Raw genomic sequence first — 19,514 nt, 5'->3', positions numbered from 1 at the left:
AATACACAAAAAGCAAGTAACAAAGGGAAAGACGGAAACCGAGACAAAGAGAGAGAAACTGTAATGACTCTCTGGTTGCCTGGTGGATGTAATAAGTTGTTTATCTTTGTTTTTGGAACATATTTACCTCCTGCTGTGCATCATGGGACTTAGCCAAAACAATGGAATGGAAAGAAAGCAGTGAGGAAGCTGCCCTTCATAAGACTGCATTGTTTACAGAATGGAGTCAACCGGGCTAATTTAGTACAGTCAAATCAAATCAACTCAAGCTCTATTTATACAGACATGGAATGCAATGCAATGTGCTTCACAGGAAAAAAAACTAATAAAATAAAAACATTGAAAATAAAAATGGAAATATTTACTACACAACAAACATAAGAGGATAACAAGTACAGAATAACAATAGAAATTAAACAACTGAAAAGCACCCAAAGAAAAAGCAAGTGATTGCAATCAAACAAGACAAAAGAAAGATGCTAACCGCTAAGCTTGACCATCTTTACGCTTACTACCGCTAATGTGAGAATGTTCTACCGTGAGTGTGTAATATTCTTGTTATTTTATTGTCTTTGCAGATCATGCCTTTGGATGGGGAGTTTTGAAGTGTTTCTGCTGAGAAAGCACAACTATTACACTCAGAGAAGGAGGCGTGGTTTTGAACCCGAGGTGGTGCCACACTCAACCCAGCTGATTCCAGGTAACTAACTCTAACTTCCACATAGTGGATGTACTACAGTCCTACATCTCTCTACGTAATGAATGAAGCTCCATGAAGCTCTATGAAACTCAATGAAGCTCTATGAAATGAAGTTAGGTCTTCTGTTACTGTATGTGACATCTTCATTTATGGTAGCCTATGTGTTGTGCAGTATTCAGTCCTCATTATGTCATGAGAGAAAGAGGATGAAACTAATGACCGCTTCCCAACCCTTTGTCTTTACGAGATGGACGTGGATGCGGTTGAGAAGCGCCATCGAACGCGTTCCAAAGGGGTCCGAGGTACGCTACGGTAACAGTACAGTGTGTCTGTCTCTCTAAACGACCTGGGGCTGTTAGTTACCGCCTCCCCTAACCCCTCACTCTGCCCCCTCCCTCTCATCTGCCAGCCACCTGGTGTCATATTGGGGGACATCAAGTCAAAGTGAAAGTGACTGTAGATACACAGAAATGCATGATGGATCCTGTAGTTTTGATTTTGATTGTAATTGTTTATTCTTTACTGCTATTGTTGTGTATGTTGTACTAGACGGTGCATCTAACTGTGTCTGATGTGGCTTTGTTAATCTTTCTCACTAGTTCCAGTGGAGACGGCAGCACAGGAGTTATTCAGGTTGGTGCGTAATTCATTCCTGAGGGCTTTACAGACTCTCTGAGTGGTCAATGGTTTTCTATATATATTTGATTTGCTGTTGTATTAACAGTAGGCTATAGTGGGGATATTATGATCAACTGCATTCTATTATCACTCCCTGCAGATTGGTCATGTTGAGAGGGACCATGTTTCACTTCGTGCCAGTGATACAAGTGAATATCCCTGACATGTCCTAATATGGACACCGTACTGACATCATATCCACAGTGACTTGAGATGTTGTATTGTAAACAGCCACTGTTGACAGTGCCTTTACCGTATCTCTCTAGTCATTTCCTCAGCTGTAACATTTGGACAACGATCAAGTGTTTAGCTCATAATTACTTTCATGCCTTCATTGAACAGATGAAAAATGATTGATTATTTTCCCCCAAAAAATGTTTGCGATATATCTACCCTTTTTCATTGCAGTTGTAGAATACACCAATGTTATAAACATTCTAGTACACTCTGTAATTGTGTGTTTTCTGTCTGGCCAGTGGCCTGCACAGTCTCTATCTCTAAACACCCTTCTCCCTCTTGATGGTATTTCTCAGCTCAGAACCCCTAATCCATAATCTCTCCACGCCACTTCCCTGGCTCTTGCTTCTCACACAATTATGATCGCACACGTCCGCACACACGTACACATACAAGCATACACACGTAAACATACACACACACGTAAACATACACACACACGTACACGTACAAGCATACACACGTAAACATCCACACACACGTACACGTACAAGCACACACATGCAAACGTGCACGCACACGTACACACACACGCAGGCAGACAGTCAGGCAAGCACCCACGCATGCACACACAGAGACAGACAGCCCACTGGCCTATACACATCCTCTCCCTGAGGACATAGGTGTTTCATCAGCCCATGGATCCATTTCCAGGCCTACACACATCAATAATGCCAATAGCAGTGATCGATGCGTGCTCCTGCCATTCACCGACAATCTATGGATCTGTTCACCTTGGAGAGAGCGAGAGCTGCTGTTCTGCTCTAATTAGCAAAGTCATGCACTTTTCATTGTGGATGGTGCATGACGGACATCCACCACCGCGGCATCCATATTAGGAAGTTGTCAAGCAAAACTTAATCAGTGGTCAGACAAAGCTTCCTAAATTGTACAAATGACCTCGACTAATCTGTACCCCCGCACATTGACTCGGTACCGGTACCCCCTGTATATAGCCTGACTAACCTGTACCTCCGCACATTGACTCGGTACCGGTATTCCCTGTATATAGCCTGACTAACCTGTACCTCCGCACATTGACTCGGTACCGGTATTCCCTGTATATAGCCTGACTAACCTGTACCTCCGCACATTGACTCGGTACCGGTATTCCCTGTATATAGCCTGACTAACCTGTACCTCCGCACATTGACTCGGTACCGGTATTCCCTGTATATAGCCTGACTAACCTGTACATCCGCACATTGACTCGGTACCGGTATTCCCTGTATATATCCTGACTAATCTGTACCTCCGCACATTGACTCGGTACCGGTATTCCCTGTATATAGCCTGACTAACCTGTACCCCCGCACATTGACTCAGTACCGGTACCCCCTGTATATATCCTGACTAATCTGTACCTCCGCACATTGACTCGGTACCGGTATTCCCTGTATATAGCCTGACTAACCTGTACCTCCGCACATTGACTCGGTACCGGTATTCCCTGTATATAGCCTGACTAACCTGTACATCCGCACATTGACTCGGTACCGGTATTCCCTGTATATAGCCTGACTAACCTGTACCCCCGCACATTGACTCGGTACCGGTACCCCCTGTATATATCCTGACTAACCTGTACCTCCGCACATTGACTCGGTACCGGTACCCCCTGTATATAGCCTGACTAACCTGTACCTCCGCACATTGACTCGGTACCGGTATTCCCTGTATATAGCCTGACTAACCTGTACCTCCGCACATTGACTCGGTACCGGTATTCCCTGTATATATCCTGACTAACCTGTACCTCCGCACATTGACTCGGTACCTGTATTCCCTGTATATAGCCTGACTAACCTGTACATCCGCACATTGACTCGGTACCGTTATTCCCTGTATATATCCTGACTAACCTGTACCTCCGCACATTGACTCGGTACCGGTATTCCCTGTATATAGCCTGACTAACCTGTACATCCGCACATTGACTCGGTACCGGTATTCCCTGTATATATCCTGACTAACCTGTACCTCCGCACATTGACTCGGTACCGGTATTCCCTGTATATAGCCTGACTAACCTGTACCTCCGCACATTGACTCGGTACCGGTATTCCCTGTATATAGCCTGACTACCCTTTACCTCCGCACATTGACTCGGTACAGGTATTCCCTGTATATATCCTGACTAACCTGTACCTCCGCACATTGACTCGGTACCGGTATTCCCTGTATATAGCCTGACTAACCTGTACATCCGCACATTGACTCGGTACCGGTATTCCCTGTATATATCCTGACTAACCTGTACCTCCGCACATTGACTCGGTACCGGTATTCCCTGTATATAGCCTGACTAACCTGTACATCCGCACATTGACTCGGTACCGGTATTCCCTGTATATAGCCTGACTAACCTGTACCTCCGCACATTGACTCGGTACCGGTATTCCCTGTATATAGCCTGACTAACCTGTACCTCCGCACATTGACTCGGTACCGGTATTCCCTGTATATAGCCTGACTAACCTGTACATCCGCACATTGACTCGGTACCGGTATTCCCTGTATATAGCCTGACTAACCTGTACCCCCGCACATTGACTCGGTACCGGTATTCCCTGTATATATCCTGACTAATCTGTACCTCCGCACATTGACTCGGTACCGGTATTCCCTGTATATAGCCTGACTAACCTGTACCTCCGCACATTGACTCGGTACCGGTATTCCCTGTATATAGCCTGACTAACCTGTACCTCCGCACATTGACTCGGTACCGGTATTCCCTGTATATAGCCTGACTAACCTGTACCTCCGCACATTGACTCGGTACCGGTATTCCCTGTATATAGCCTGACTAACCTGTACCTCCGCACATTGACTCGGTACCGGTATTCCCTGTATATAGCCTGACTAACCTGTACCTCCGCACATTGACTCGGTACCGGTATTCCCTGTATATAGCCTGACTAACCTGTACCTCCGCACATTGACTCGGTACCGGTACCCCCTATATATATCCTGACTAATCTGTACCCCCGCACATTGACTCGGTACCGTTATTCCCTGTATATAGCCTGACTAACCTGTACCTCCGCACATTGACTCGGTACCGGTATTCCCTGTATATAGCCTGACTAACCTGTACCTCCGCACATTGACTCGGTACCGGTACCCCCTGTATATAGCCTGACTAACCTGTACCTCCGCACATTGACTCGGTACCGGTATTCCCTGTATATAGCCTGACTAACCTGTACCTCCGCACATTGACTCGGTACCGGTATTCCCTGTATATATCCTGACTAACCTGTACCTCCGCACATTGACTCGGTACCTGTATTCCCTGTATATAGCCTGACTAACCTGTACATCCGCACATTGACTCGGTACCGTTATTCCCTGTATATATCCTGACTAACCTGTACCTCCGCACATTGACTCGGTACCGGTATTCCCTGTATATAGCCTGACTAACCTGTACATCCGCACATTGACTCGGTACCGGTATTCCCTGTATATATCCTGACTAACCTGTACCTCCGCACATTGACTCGGTACCGGTATTCCCTGTATATAGCCTGACTAACCTGTACCTCCGCACATTGACTCGGTACCGGTATTCCCTGTATATAGCCTGACTACCCTTTACCTCCGCACATTGACTCGGTACAGGTATTCCCTGTATATATCCTGACTAACCTGTACCTCCGCACATTGACTCGGTACCGGTATTCCCTGTATATAGCCTGACTAACCTGTACATCCGCACATTGACTCGGTACCGGTATTCCCTGTATATATCCTGACTAACCTGTACCTCCGCACATTGACTCGGTACCGGTATTCCCTGTATATAGCCTGACTAACCTGTACATCCGCACATTGACTCGGTACCGGTATTCCCTGTATATAGCCTGACTAACCTGTACCTCCGCACATTGACTCGGTACCGGTATTCCCTGTATATAGCCTGACTAACCTGTACCTCCGCACATTGACTCGGTACCGGTATTCCCTGTATATAGCCTGACTAACCTGTACATCCGCACATTGACTCGGTACCGGTATTCCCTGTATATAGCCTGACTAACCTGTACCCCCGCACATTGACTCGGTACCGGTATTCCCTGTATATATCCTGACTAATCTGTACCTCCGCACATTGACTCGGTACCGGTATTCCCTGTATATAGCCTGACTAACCTGTACCTCCGCACATTGACTCGGTACCGGTATTCCCTGTATATAGCCTGACTAACCTGTACCTCCGCACATTGACTCGGTACCGGTATTCCCTGTATATAGCCTGACTAACCTGTACCTCCGCACATTGACTCGGTACCGGTATTCCCTGTATATAGCCTGACTAACCTGTACCTCCGCACATTGACTCGGTACCGGTATTCCCTGTATATAGCCTGACTAACCTGTACCTCCGCACATTGACTCGGTACCGGTACCCCCTGTATATATCCTGACTAATCTGTACCCCCGCACATTGACTCGGTACCGTTATTCCCTGTATATAGCCTGACTAACCTGTACCTCCGCACATTGACTCGGTACCGGTATTCCCTGTATATAGCCTGACTAACCTGTACCTCCGCACATTGACTCGGTACCGGTATTCCCTGTATATAGCCTGACTAACCTGTACCTCCGCACATTGACTCGGTACCGGTACCCCCTGTATATATCCTGACTAATCTGTACCCCCGCACATTGACTCGGTACCGGTATTCCCTGTATATAGCCTGACTAACCTGTACCCCCTCACATTGACTCAGTACCGGTACCCCCTGTATATATCCTGACTAATCTGTACCTCCGCACATTGACTCGGTACCGGTATTCCCTGTATATAGCCTGACTAACCTGTACCTCCGCACATTGACTCGGTACCGGTATTCCCTGTATATAGCCTGACTAACCTGTACATCCGCACATTGACTCGGTACCGGTATTCCCTGTATATAGCCTGACTAACCTGTACCCCCGCACATTGACTCGGTACCGGTACCCCCTGTATATATCCTGACTAACCTGTACCTCCGCACATTGACTCGGTACCGGTACCCCCTGTATATAGCCTGACTAACCTGTACCTCCGCACATTGACTCGGTACCGGTATTCCCTGTATATAGCCTGACTAACCTGTACATCCGCACATTGACTCGGTACCGTTATTCACTGTATATATCCTGACTAACCTGTACCTCCGCACATTGACTCGGTACCGGTATTCCCTGTATATAGCCTGACTAACCTGTACCTCCGCACATTGACTCGGTACCGGTATTCCCTGTATATAGCCTGACTACCCTTTACCTCCGCACATTGACTCGGTACCGGTATTCCCTGTATATATCCTGACTAACCTGTACCTCCGCACATTGACTCGGTACCGGTATTCCCTGTATATAGCCTGACTAACCTGTACATCCGCACATTGACTCGGTACCGGTATTCACTGTATATATCCTGACTAACCTGTACCTCCGCACATTGACTCGGTACCGGTATTCCCTGTATATAGCCTGACTAACCTGTACCTCCGCACATTGACTCGGTACCGGTATTCCCTGTATATAGCCTGACTAACCTGTACCTCCGCACATTGACTCGGTACCGGTACCCCCTGTATATAGCCTGACTAACCTGTACCCCCGCACATTGACTCGGTATCGGTACCCCCTGTATATAGCCTGACTAACCTGTACCTCCGCACATTGACTCGGTACCGGTACCCCCTGTATATAGCCTGACTAATCTGCACCCCCGCACATTGACTCAGTAGCGGTACCCCCTGTATATAGCCTGACTAACCTGTACCCCCGCACATTGACTCGGTACCGGTACCCCCTGTATATAGCCTGACTAACCTGTACCCCCGCACATTGACTCGGTAGCGGTATTCCCTGTATATAGCCTGACTAACCTGTTCCCCCGCACATTGACTCGGTACCGGTACCCCCTGTATATAGCCTGACTAACCTGTACCCCCGCACATTGACTCGGTACCGGTACCCCCTGTATATAGCCTGACTAACCTGTACCCCGGCACATTGACTCGGTACCGGTATTCCCTGTATATAGCCTGACTAATCTGTACCCCCGCACATTGACTCGGTACCGGTATTCCCTGTATATAGCCTGACTAACCTGTACCTCCGCACATTGACTCGGTACCGGTATTCCCTGTATATATCCTGACTAACCTGTACCTCCGCACATTGACTCGGTACCGGTATTCCCTGTATATAGCCTGACTAACCTGTACCTCCGCACATTGACTCGGTACCGGTATTCCCTGTATATAGCCTGACTAACCTGTACCTCCGCACATTGACTCGGTACCGGTATTCCCTGTATATATCCTGACTAACCTGTACATCCGCACATTGACTCGGTACCGGTATTCCCTGTATATAGCCTGACTAACCTGTACCTCCGCACATTGACTCGGTACCGGTATTCCCTGTATATAGCCTGACTAACCTGTACATCCGCACATTGACTCGGTACCGGTATTCCCTGTATATAGCCTGACTAACCTGTACCCCGGCACATTGACTCGGTACCGGTATTCCCTGTATATAGCCTGACTAACCTGTACCCCCGCACATTGACTCGGTATCGGTACCCCCTGTATATAGCCTGACTAACCTGTACCTCCGCACATTGACTCGGTACCGGTACCCCCTGTATATAGCCTGACTAACCTGTACCCCCGCACATTGACTCGGTACCGGTACCCCCTGTATATAGCCTGACTAACCTGTACCCCCGCACATTGACTCGGTAGCGGTATTCCCTGTATATAGCCTGACTAACCTGTACCTCCGCACATTGACTCGGTACCGGTATTCCCTGTATATAGCCTGACTAACCTGTACCTCCGCACATTGACTCGGTACCGGTACCCCCTGTATATAGCCTGACTAACCTGTACCCCCGCACATTGACTCGGTAGCGGTATTCCCTGTATATAGCCTGACTAACCTGTTCCCCCGCACATTGACTCGGTACCGGTACCCCCTGTATATAGCCTGACTAACCTGTACCCCCGCACATTGACTCGGTACCGGTACCCCCTGTATATAGCCTGACTAACCTGTACCCCCGCACATTGACTCGGTAGCGGTACCCCCTTTATATAGCCTTGTTATTGTTATTTTATTATGTAATCTTTTATTTTTTTTGTCAATATTTTCTTAACTATTTCTTGAACTGCATTGTTGGTTAAGGGCTTGTAACTAAACATTTCACGTAAGGTCTACCTGTTGTATTCGGCGCCGGTGACAAATACGATTTGATTTGATCTCCTAATATGGATACCGTACACCACAGGTGGCTATAAACTAGCGGATGTGATGGCAGTGAGAGTGGACCGCGGGCGAATGGGCCAATGGAAAGCTACAACAGAGTTTACCTCCTAGTACCTATAGGTGTGGGGTCAAAGGGAGAAGCACCCAGTGTTCCTTAAGAGGGGCTGTTTATCTTTGGCACTCACAGCTGTCTAAAGGAAGGCTGATGGGCTGCTATGAAATATGCAGAGTAGTGAGTCACCGCCTGGCCTCGAGGCTGCTGGCTGTGTGTTCTCATTACATGAATAATACACAGCTGCTATGGTCCTGTGCATTCCTCTGGATCATGTGTTTTGTCATGCATGTACTGAACACTATCTGTGTGTGAGGGAATGGGATGTCATCTGGAGGAGTGTGTGTGCATCGGGTGAAGGGGGAGGGGCCGTGTGTGTGTGTGTACGTGCCTATCGTGCCATGCATCGTGTTAACTCCAGTGTCTCTCCTTTGTGTTTACAGCTGTCCTACTCCAGGCTGTGATGGAAGCGGACACGTCAGCGGCAAATACGCCAGACACCGAAGGTAAAGATCCTTCTTCACTCCCCTTATAATCTGCATTTTTCCTCCTCCTCCTCACTCTCTCACTCACTCACTCACTCACTCACTCGCTCAGCCCTCCCTGACCTGTCATGGACAAATCAAGCTCTCCAGCTCCAGGCCTTTGCTCCTGCACAAAAAGCAAACCTGCAATTGCAATCACTGGCTGTGAAAAGTTGATTGCAAAATGTGTCAGAATATCTGAGGACCTGCTTGAGTGTTAGATTGATACTGGTTGATTGTGGTTGTGCAACATCTACAGATGTAGGTTTTTAATTTGATCAACCTGTTGCAGGAGAACATTCCTGCAATGTAGTAAACTTGTGGTGTAAACTTGTGGTGTATTTAAGCATTAAAAAGGCTTCTGAAGTTTGTAATTTCCACCTTGAAATTTCAGACTTGATTTTCCATTTTTGAAAAATTGATCAACCCTAACATCAATGTTCATTAATTACTGTATAATCCACGCACTGATTCATATTTCCTGTTGCTGCAGGATTATTTTCCTGCTGTAGCTCAAATTCAGATCCTACATCTGTATTCTTTCTGTGATCGCTGTGGTGATTTCCCAGACACATTGACAGATTACATAGAGACCGGAGTGTTGTACTTCGAGAGCTGTGGACCCAACCGTTTTGCTGTAATCTTGGATGTTATCCAGAATTTGGGTGCCAGTTTATAGTCTTTTATATCTTCAAGGTCACCCAAATTCTTGCAAATGTTAAGTCAATGATCAATGGCAACTTTAACATCCCCCCGAGGTCAATGTCTGCGCCCCCGCGAAAATCTAATTAGCATAATAAAACAATCCCAATAAAAATCTGTTTAAGGAACAATCCACCGCATCCACCTATGTCTCACTTCCGCATCTGCGGTGAAAGGTGACAGAGCTAGAGCAGTGTTTATCAGACCATGAGACATCCTGAAAATTGGGCTCTATGACCTACACAAGTGTCAGGAGACTAGTTTGAACTCAGTACAGACGACCTGCCAACTTCTGTCTGTAGTGTCCAAACCGTCTGGCCTACACACGATTGACCCCCCTGTGCAAAGGTGAGACTCTTACCAACATGTACATGTGGGTTGTTTTGCTCTAGGATGCCCACAGGCCTCACAAGACTTGTCTGAAGGTCCCTGGTACCAGTTGAAAAAATGAATGGAAGTATATGTGGAGACCGTTTAATGCCAAAAATATGGGGTTAAATACGTGTACATGTTTCCTGATCTTTCTTATATCTCTCAAATATAGGACAGACACTTCAGAACAAACTCCCTTTTGATATGCTTTTGGGACTATCTGTTGTTCCATGTAGTGAATCTGTTATTCAATGGGTTTGTATTGGCTAATAGCAGTAATATACTTCAAGGGGTCTGTCCTATATTTCAAAATCAAAAAGCTAAATGATCCTTGGTATGACCTTCTTGAAACAATTCCATATAACTTAGTAGAACCCCACCTCCCCCGGCTTAGACAGGCCTTAGACTCTGATGGGTTGATTTACAGTCATGAATGCCTACATTTTACATACAGGTGGTCCCGGGAAACAAACCCACTATCCTTATGTTGCATGCTCTACCAACTGAGCCACAGAGGATCACTTTAGAAATCACTCAAAAGAAGAGAAAGGTGGCGATAGGAAATCGAACTTCGTTGACAGCTGACATGTAAAGTCACCAGACGTTCCCAGAGTCCTCCTCAACTCAGGGCATGTTTAAACAAAAGCTTCTCCACTTGATGCTATTTACTCCCCTTACGTGGGCTAGAGAGATTGATAGCTGTGTCTCCAGTGTCACCCCATCAAGGCGTCTCCATGAACCAGTGGGCTAGAATTGCATTTGGTGCCACAGACAAATGACACATGCATCAGACCTCTCCCTCTCCCAAAGACCCTGGGTGATAAATTACCCACAAATAGAGGGGCAGGCTGAGAGGAAGAGCTCTCTGTGTGTGTGTGTGTGTGTGTGTGTGTGTGTGTGTGTGTGTGTGTGTGTGTGTGTGTGTGTGTGTGTGTGTGTGTGTGTGTGTGTGTGTGTGTGTGTGTGTGTGTGTGTGTGTGTGTGTGTGTGTGTGTGTGTGTGTGTGTGCGCATGCGCGTGCGTGCGTGCGTGTGCGTGTGTACATGCATGCGTGTGAGAGGAGGGCATTAGATCCTGAGGCGGCCCTGCCTGAAATAATAAGTGTTGGTTGGTTGGTTGGTTGGCTGGTCGGTCGGTCGGTCGGTCGGTCGGTCGGTCGGTCGGTCGGTCGGTCGGTCGTTCGGTCGGTCGGTTGATTGGCTGGTTGGTTGGTTGATTGGTTGGCTGGTCGGTCAGTGGGTTGATTGGTTGATTGGCCTGTCAGTTGGTCGGTTGGTTAGTCGGTTGATTGGTTGATTGGCTGGTCGGTCGTTTGGTTGGTGGATTGGTTGGTTGATTGGTTGGTTGATTCACCGGTCGCTTGTTTGGTTCATTGGTCGTTTGATTGGTTGATTCGCTGGTCGGTTGGTTCATTGGTTGATTGGCCGGTCGGTTGATTGATTGGTTGATTGATTGGCTGGTTGGTCGGTCGATCGGTCGGTCGGTTGGTTGATTGGTTAATTGGCTGGCTGGTTGGTTGATTGATTGGTTGGCTGGTCGGTCAGTGGGTTGATTGGTTGATTGGCCTGTCAGTTGGACGGTTGGTTAGTCGGTTGATTGGTTGATTGGCTGGTCGTTTGTTTGGTTGGTTGATTGGTCAGTCTGTTGATTGATTGGTTGATTGATTGATTGGTTGATTGGCTGGTCGGTTAGTCGGTTGATTTGTTGATTGATTGGCTGGTCAGTTGGTCGGTTCATTTGTTGATTGGCTGGTTGGTAGGTTGATTGGTTGGTCTGTTCGTTGGTCGGTTGATTGGTTGATTGGCTGGTGGGTCGGTTGATTGGTTGGTTAAATTGGTTGATTGGCTGGTCGGTCGTTCTATTGATTGGTTGGTTGATTGGTCGGTTGATTGGATGTTTGATTGGCTGGTCCGTCCGTTGATTGGATGATTGACTGGTTGATTGGTTGATTGGCTGGTCGGTTGATTGGCCGGTCGGTTGGCCGGTTGGTTGATTGGTTGATTGGTTAATTGGCTAGTCGATTGGTCGGTTTATTGGTTGGTTGGTTGATTGGCTGGTCGGTTGGGTAGTTGGTTGTTTGGTTTGTTGGTTGGTCGGTTGGTCGGCTTGTTGGTTGGTTGATTGGCTGGTTGGTGCTCTAGTGATGATATGTTTACAGTAGCCTAAAACTGTGCAGTGATATATATATAGTGATATAATAACATGGTTAAATCTTCTACTTTCTAGGCGACCCGTGCACAAGAGACGCACATATATTTGTCTTTACTAAACTGCTACTCTTGTTGGCTGAGCTCTGCTGTCTTGCAGTCTGCTGTCTTGCTTCATCTCTCCTCTGCTCAGTAACATAATATGATTGATTTCACTGGCGGCCCCAGTTGAACCCCCGGCTATAGTGTTCAAGCTAGGGAAGAGGAGGAGGTGGAGGTGTGGAGGCATATGGCTTTGTTTGGGTATAGTAATGACACCGACTGTTACCCCCGCACACACACCCGAACACACTGTGAAGACGATGCTAGCTGTTTGAGAGTCTGCGGCCATTAGAGCAACCTCAAACAGGATCTACTGTGTGTCTGCTCTTTGAAGTAGGACATGAGAGAGAGAGAGAGAGAGAGAGAGAGAGAGAGAGAGAGAGAGAGAGAGAGAGAGAGAGAGAGAGAGAGAGAGAGAGAGAGAGAGAGAGAGAGAGAGAGAGAGAGAGAGGGGGGGACGGACGGACGGACGGACGGACGGATAGACGGACGGATAGACGGGATAGACGGATAGACGGATAGACGGATAGACAGAGGGATAGAGCGAGAGATGTGTAGAGAGAGAGAGGGATAGAGATAGAGAGAGAGAGAGAAAGAAAGAAAGAGAGAAAAAGAGAGAGAGTAAGAGAGAGAGACAGAAATAGAGTAGTAGGGTGGATGAGGCGTTCCACACTCATTGATAATTTAACATGTGTAATGTTAAAGTTGACCTTGATATGTGCAACATTACAATTGACCTTGATATGTGTAACATTACAATTGACCTTGATATGTGTAACATTACAATTGACATTGATATGTGTAACATTACAATTGACCTTGATATGTGTAACATTACAATTGACATTGATATGTGTAACATTACAATTGACCTTGATATGTGTAACATTACAATTGACATTGATATGTGCAACATTACAATTGACCTTGATATGTGTAACATTACAATTGACATTGATTGTGTAACATTACAATTGACATTGATATGTGTAACATTACAATTGACATTGATATGTGTAACATTACAATTGACATTGATATGTGTAACATTACAATTGACCTTGATATGTGTAACATTACAATTGACATTGATATGTGCAACATTACAATTGACCTTGATATGTGTAACATTACAATTGACATTGATATGTGTAACATTACAATTGATCTTGATGTATGTAACATTACAATTGACCTTGATATGTGTAACATTACAATTGACCTTGATGTATGTAACATTACAATTGACCTTGATGTATGTAACATTACAATTGACCTTGATGTATGTAACATTACACTTGACCTTGATGTATGTAACATTACAATTGACCTTGATGTATGTAACATTACAATTGACCTTGATGTATGTAACATTACACTTGACCTTGATGTATGTAACATTACACTTGACCTTGATGTATGTAACTCCATTGGGAGTCAAAAATTGCAAAAAATAATATTATCAAGTAATCATAAACCAATCTGTGCCTACATTAACCTATGATTTACCAGAGATTACACATCTAATCAAGGTGTAAATTAAAGCCAGTTTTAGTGAGAGTGTTACATGTTGACATTGGTACATACAGTAATGTATTGCACAATATTAATATCTTTGACATATCTTTCTGATTTGGTGAGTAATCATTTTAATACTGTTTATTCCATCGCCCATCATTGTGAGAACATACACAAATAAAACGTCTAAAGATTTGGGCTAAAAGGGAAATCTTTTCTCAGTAAATCCACTGGTTGGTAATGAGGTCTATTGTGAGCAGCTTTGTTGCTGGTGTGACTGCCATGTCTAGAGCTGGCACTCAGTAATTGCCTAGGCTTTGTACAGATGAGGTTGAGTGCAATCTCTCACTCCCTATCACTCCATCTCTCTCTCTCTCTCTCTCTCTCTCTCTCTCTTTCTCTCTCTCTCTCTCCCTCCGGCTGATGTATGACTCATATGGACTGAGCCTGCAGGCAGGTATAATTCAGGTCCTGACAGGTAACACTCACTAAAAGGCTGGGAATGGAGCCAAGAGCTGGTGGCAGGCAGCAAGGAGAGGAGAGGGCCAGAGTGCCGCAGGCTGGAGAAAGAGGAGAGAGAGGAGGAGAGAGAGGAGGAGAGAGAGGAGGAGAGAGAGTAGTGAGTAGAGAAAGGAGAGAGGAGAGCCCTGGCAGGGCAGACAGAACCACTCCACACACACCTAGTATTTGTGTTGTCTTTGTGAGAGCTATACAGCAGAGTTTAATTTGTGTTGTCTTTGTGAGAGATATACAGCAGAGTTTAATTTGTGTTGTCTTTGTGAGAGATATACAGCAGAGTTTAATTTGTGTTGTCTTTGTGAGAGATATACAGCAGAGTTTAATTTGTGTTGTCTTTGTGAGAGCTATACATCAGGGTTAAATTTGTGTTGTCTTTGTGAGAGCTATACAGCAGAGTTTAATTTGTGTTGTCTTTGTGAGAGATATACAGCAGGGTTTAATTTGTGTTGTCTTTGTGAGAGATATACAGCAGGGTTTAATTTGTGTTGTCTTTGTGAGAGCTATACAACAGGGTTAAATTTGTGTTCTCTTTGTGAGAGCTATACAGCAGTGTTAAATTTGTGTTGTCTTTGTGAGAGATATACAGCAGGGTTTAATTTGTGTTGTCTTTGTGAGAGATATGCAGCAGGGTTTAATTTGTGTTGTCTTTGTGAGAGATATACAGCAGGGTTTAATTGCAGGGTTTAATTGACCCAGAGTCTCAGGGTCGGCGTACATTGGGCTGATTTACTACGATACAATGAATTCTGTATAAACAAACAAACATTATACAGCCTGGATACAACCCTTAGCAGTGATACATTATATTGTCCATACACCACAAATCCCTGAGGTGCCTTATTGCTATTATTAACCGGTTACAACATAAATAGAACAGTGAACAAGTAGTTTTGTGTCATACCCATGGTATATTGTCTGTTATACACAAGGCTGGAATGCTGTTTCAGCCAATCACCATCCAGGACCCATACTACCCGGTTTATAATCTGTGAGAACAAGTTCTCATTTGCAACTGCGACCTGGCCAAGATAAAGCATAGCAATTCGACACATACAACAACACAGAGTTACACATGGAATAAACAAAACATACAGTCAATAATACAGTAGAAAAAAGAAAACAAAAAGGTACATATACAGTGAGTGCAAATGAGGTAGGATAAGAGAGGTAAGGCAATAAATAGGGCATGATGGCGAAGTAATTACAATATAGCAATTAAACACTGGAATGGTAGATGTGCAGAAGATGAATGTGCAAGTAGAGATACTGGGGTGCAAAGGAGTAAGATAAATAAATAAATACAGTATGGGGATGAGGTAGATAGATGGGCTGTTTACAGATGGGCTATGTACAGGTGCAGTGATCTGTGAGCTGCTCTGACAGCTGGTGCTTTAAGCTAGTGAGGGAGATATGAGTCTCCAGCTTCAGTGATTTTTGCAGTTCGTTCCAGTCATTGGCAGCAGAGAACTTGAAGGAAAGGCGACCAAGGGAGGAATTGGCTTTGGGAGTGACCAGTGAGATATACCTGCTGGTGCGTGTGCAACGAGTGGGTGCTGCTATGGTGACCAGTGAGCTGAGATAAGCTGGGGCTTTACCTAGCAGAGACTTGTAGATGACCTGGAGCCAGTGGGTTTGGCGAGGAGTATGAAGCGAGGGCCAACCAACGAGAGCATACAGGTCGCAATGGTGGGTAGTGTATGGGGCTTTGGTGACAAAACGGATGCCATTGTGATAGACTGCATCCAATTTGTTGAGTAGAGTGTTGGAGGCTATTTTATAGATGACATCGCCGAAGTCGAGGATCGGTAGGATGTTCAGTTTTACGAGGGTATGTTTGGCAGCATGAGTGAAGGATGTTTTGTTGCGATAAAGGAAGCTGATTCTAGATTTAATTTGGGATTGGAGATGCTTAATTTGAGTCTGGAAGAAGAGTTTACAGTCTAACCAGACACCTAGGTATTTGTAGTTGTCCACATATTCTAAGTCAGAGCCGTCCAGAGTAGTAATGTTGGACAGGCGGGCAGGTGCGGGAAGTGATCGATTGAATAGCATGCATTTAGTTTTCCTTGCATTTAAGAGCAGTTGGAAGCCATGGAAGGAGAGTTGTATGGCATTGAAGCTCGTCTGGAGGTTAACACAGTGTCCAAAGAGGGGCCAGAAGTATACAGAATGGTGTCGTCTGCATAGAGGTGGATCAGAGAATCACCAGCAGCAAGAGTGACATCATTGATGTATACAGAGAAGAGAGTCGGCCCGAGAATTGAACCCTGTGGCACCCCCATAGAGACTGCCAGAGGTCCGGACAACAGGCCCTCCGATTTGACACACTGAACTCGATCAGAGAAGTAGTTGGTGAACCAGGCGAGGCAATCATTTGAGAAACCAAGGCTGTCGAGTCTGCCAATAAGAATGTGGTGATTGACAGAGTCGAAAGCCTTGGCCAGGACTATGAATATGGCTGCACAGTAATGTCTCTTATCGATGGCGGTTATGATATTGTTTAGGACCTTGAGTGTGGCTGAGGTGCACCCATGACCAGCTCTGAAACCAGATTGCACAGCGGAGAAGGTACGGTGGGATTCGAAATGGTCGGTAATGTGTTTGTTAACTTGGCTTTCGAAGACCTTAGAAAGACAGGGTAGGATAGATATAGGTCTGCAGTAGTTTGAGTCTAGAGTGTCACCCCCTTTGAAGACGGGGATGACCGCGGCAGGTTTCCAATCTTTGGGAATGTCAAATGATACGAAAGAGAGGTTGAACAGGCTAGTAATAGGGGTTGCAACAATTTGAGCAGATCATTTTAGAAAGAGAGGGTCCAGATTGTCTAGCCCGGCTGATTTGTAGGGTCCAGATTTTGCAGCTCTTTCAGAACATCAGCTATCTGGATTTGGGTGAAGGAGAAATGGTGGGGGCTTTGGCGGGTTGCTGTGGAGGGTGCCGGGCAGTTGACCGGGGTAGGGGTAGCCAGGTGGAAAGCATGGCCAGCCGTAGAGAAATGCTTATTGAAATTCTCAATTATAGTGGATTTATCAGTGGTGACCTAGCCTCAGAGCAGTGGGCAGCTGGGAGGAGGTGCTCTTATTCTCCATGGACTTTACAGTGTCCCAGAACTTTTTTGAGTTTGTACTACAGGATGGAAACTTCTGTTTGAAAAAGCTAGCCTTAGCTTTCCTAACTGCCTGTGTATATTTGTTCCTAACTTCCCTGAAAAGTTGCATATCACAGGGGCTATTTGATGCTAATGCAGAACGCCACAGGATGTTTTTGTGCTGGTCAAGGGCAGACAGGTCTGGAGTGAACCAAGGACTATATGTATTCCTAGTTCTACATTTTTTGAATGGGACATGCTTATTTAAGATGGTGAGGAAAGCACTTTTAAAGAATAACCAGGCTTCCTCTACTGACGGGATGAGGTCAATATCCTTCCAGGATACCCGTGCCAGGTCGATTAGAAAGGCCTACTCGCTGAAGTGTTTTAGGGAGCGTTTGACAGTGATGAGGGGTGGTCATTTTGTCGCAGACCCATTACTGATGCAGGCAATGAGGCAGTGATCGCTGAGATCTTGATTGAAAACAGCAGAGGTGTATTTGGAGGGCGAGTTAGTCAGGATGATATCTATGAGGGTGCCCGTGTTTACGGATTGGGGTTGTACCTGGTAGGTTCATTGATAATTTGTGTGAGATTGAGGGCATCAAGCTTAGATTGTAGGATGGCCGGGGTGTTAAGCATGTCCCAGTTTAGGTCACCTAGTAGCACGAGCTCAGAAGATAGATGGGGGGAAATCAATTCACATATGGTGTCAGGGGCACAGCTGGTAGCAGAGGGTGGTCTTTAGCAAGCGGCAACAGTGAGGGACTTGTTTCTGGAAAGGTGAATTTTTAGAAGTAGAAGCTCGAATTGTTTGTGTACAGACCTGGATAGTAAGACAGAACTCTGCAGGCTATCTTTGCAGTAGATTGCAACACCGCCCCCTTTGGCAGTTCTATCTTGGTGGAAACTGTTATAGTTAGGGATGGAGATTTCAGGGTTTTTGGTGGACTTCCTAAGCCAGGATTCAGGCACAGCTAAGACATCCGGGTTGGCAGAGTGTGCTAAAGCAGTGAGTAAAACAAACTAAGGGAGTAGGCTTCTAATGTTAACATGCATGAAACCAAGGCTTTTACAGTTACAGAAGTCAACAAATGAGAGCAGCTGGGGAGTGGAGCTAGGCACTGCAGGACCTGGATTAACCTCTACATCACCAGAGGAACAGAGGAGAAGTAGGATAAGGGTACGGCTAAAGGCTATACGAACTGGCCGTCTAGCACGTTCGGAACAGAGTGTGAAAGGAGCAGGTTTCTGGGAACGATAGCATAGATTCAAGGCATAGTGTACAGACAAAGGTAAGGTAGGATGTGAGTACATTGGAGGTAAACCTAGGCATTGAGTAATGATGAGAGAGATATAGTCTCTAGAGATAATTAAACCAGGTGATGTCATCGCATATGTAGGAGGTGGAACAACATGGTTGGTTAAGGGATATTGAGCAGGGCTAGAGGCTCTACAGTGAAATAAGACAGTAATCACTAACCAGGACAGTAATGGACGAGGCATATTGATATTAGAGAGAGGTATGCATAGCAGAGTGAACATATGGGTCCAGTGAGTGGTTGGGCTGGCTGGGGACACGGCGATTCAG

General features: G+C 45.8%; 1 protein-coding gene across 2 annotated transcripts in view; it reads left to right on the top strand.

Moving 5' to 3' along the window:
• Positions 1–947: 947 nt before the first annotated feature.
• LOC120019530 (myelin transcription factor 1-like protein) overlaps positions 948–19,514 on the top strand; it is an 84,241-nt gene continuing 65,674 nt past the window's right edge. For both annotated transcript variants that reach the window (XM_038962827.1, XM_038962826.1), the window contains exons 1-3: positions 948–1,002; positions 1,300–1,333; positions 9,395–9,457. In XM_038962827.1, the coding sequence (XP_038818755.1) occupies positions 948–1,002; positions 1,300–1,333; positions 9,395–9,457 (152 nt within the window). The remainder of the gene's footprint in view (positions 1,003–1,299; positions 1,334–9,394; positions 9,458–19,514) is intronic.

This window comes from Salvelinus namaycush, chromosome 24, assembly GCF_016432855.1.
Source record: "Salvelinus namaycush isolate Seneca chromosome 24, SaNama_1.0, whole genome shotgun sequence".
Taxonomy (NCBI): Eukaryota; Metazoa; Chordata; class Actinopteri; order Salmoniformes; family Salmonidae; genus Salvelinus; species Salvelinus namaycush.
This window is presented reverse-complemented; position numbering and strand designations above follow the sequence as displayed.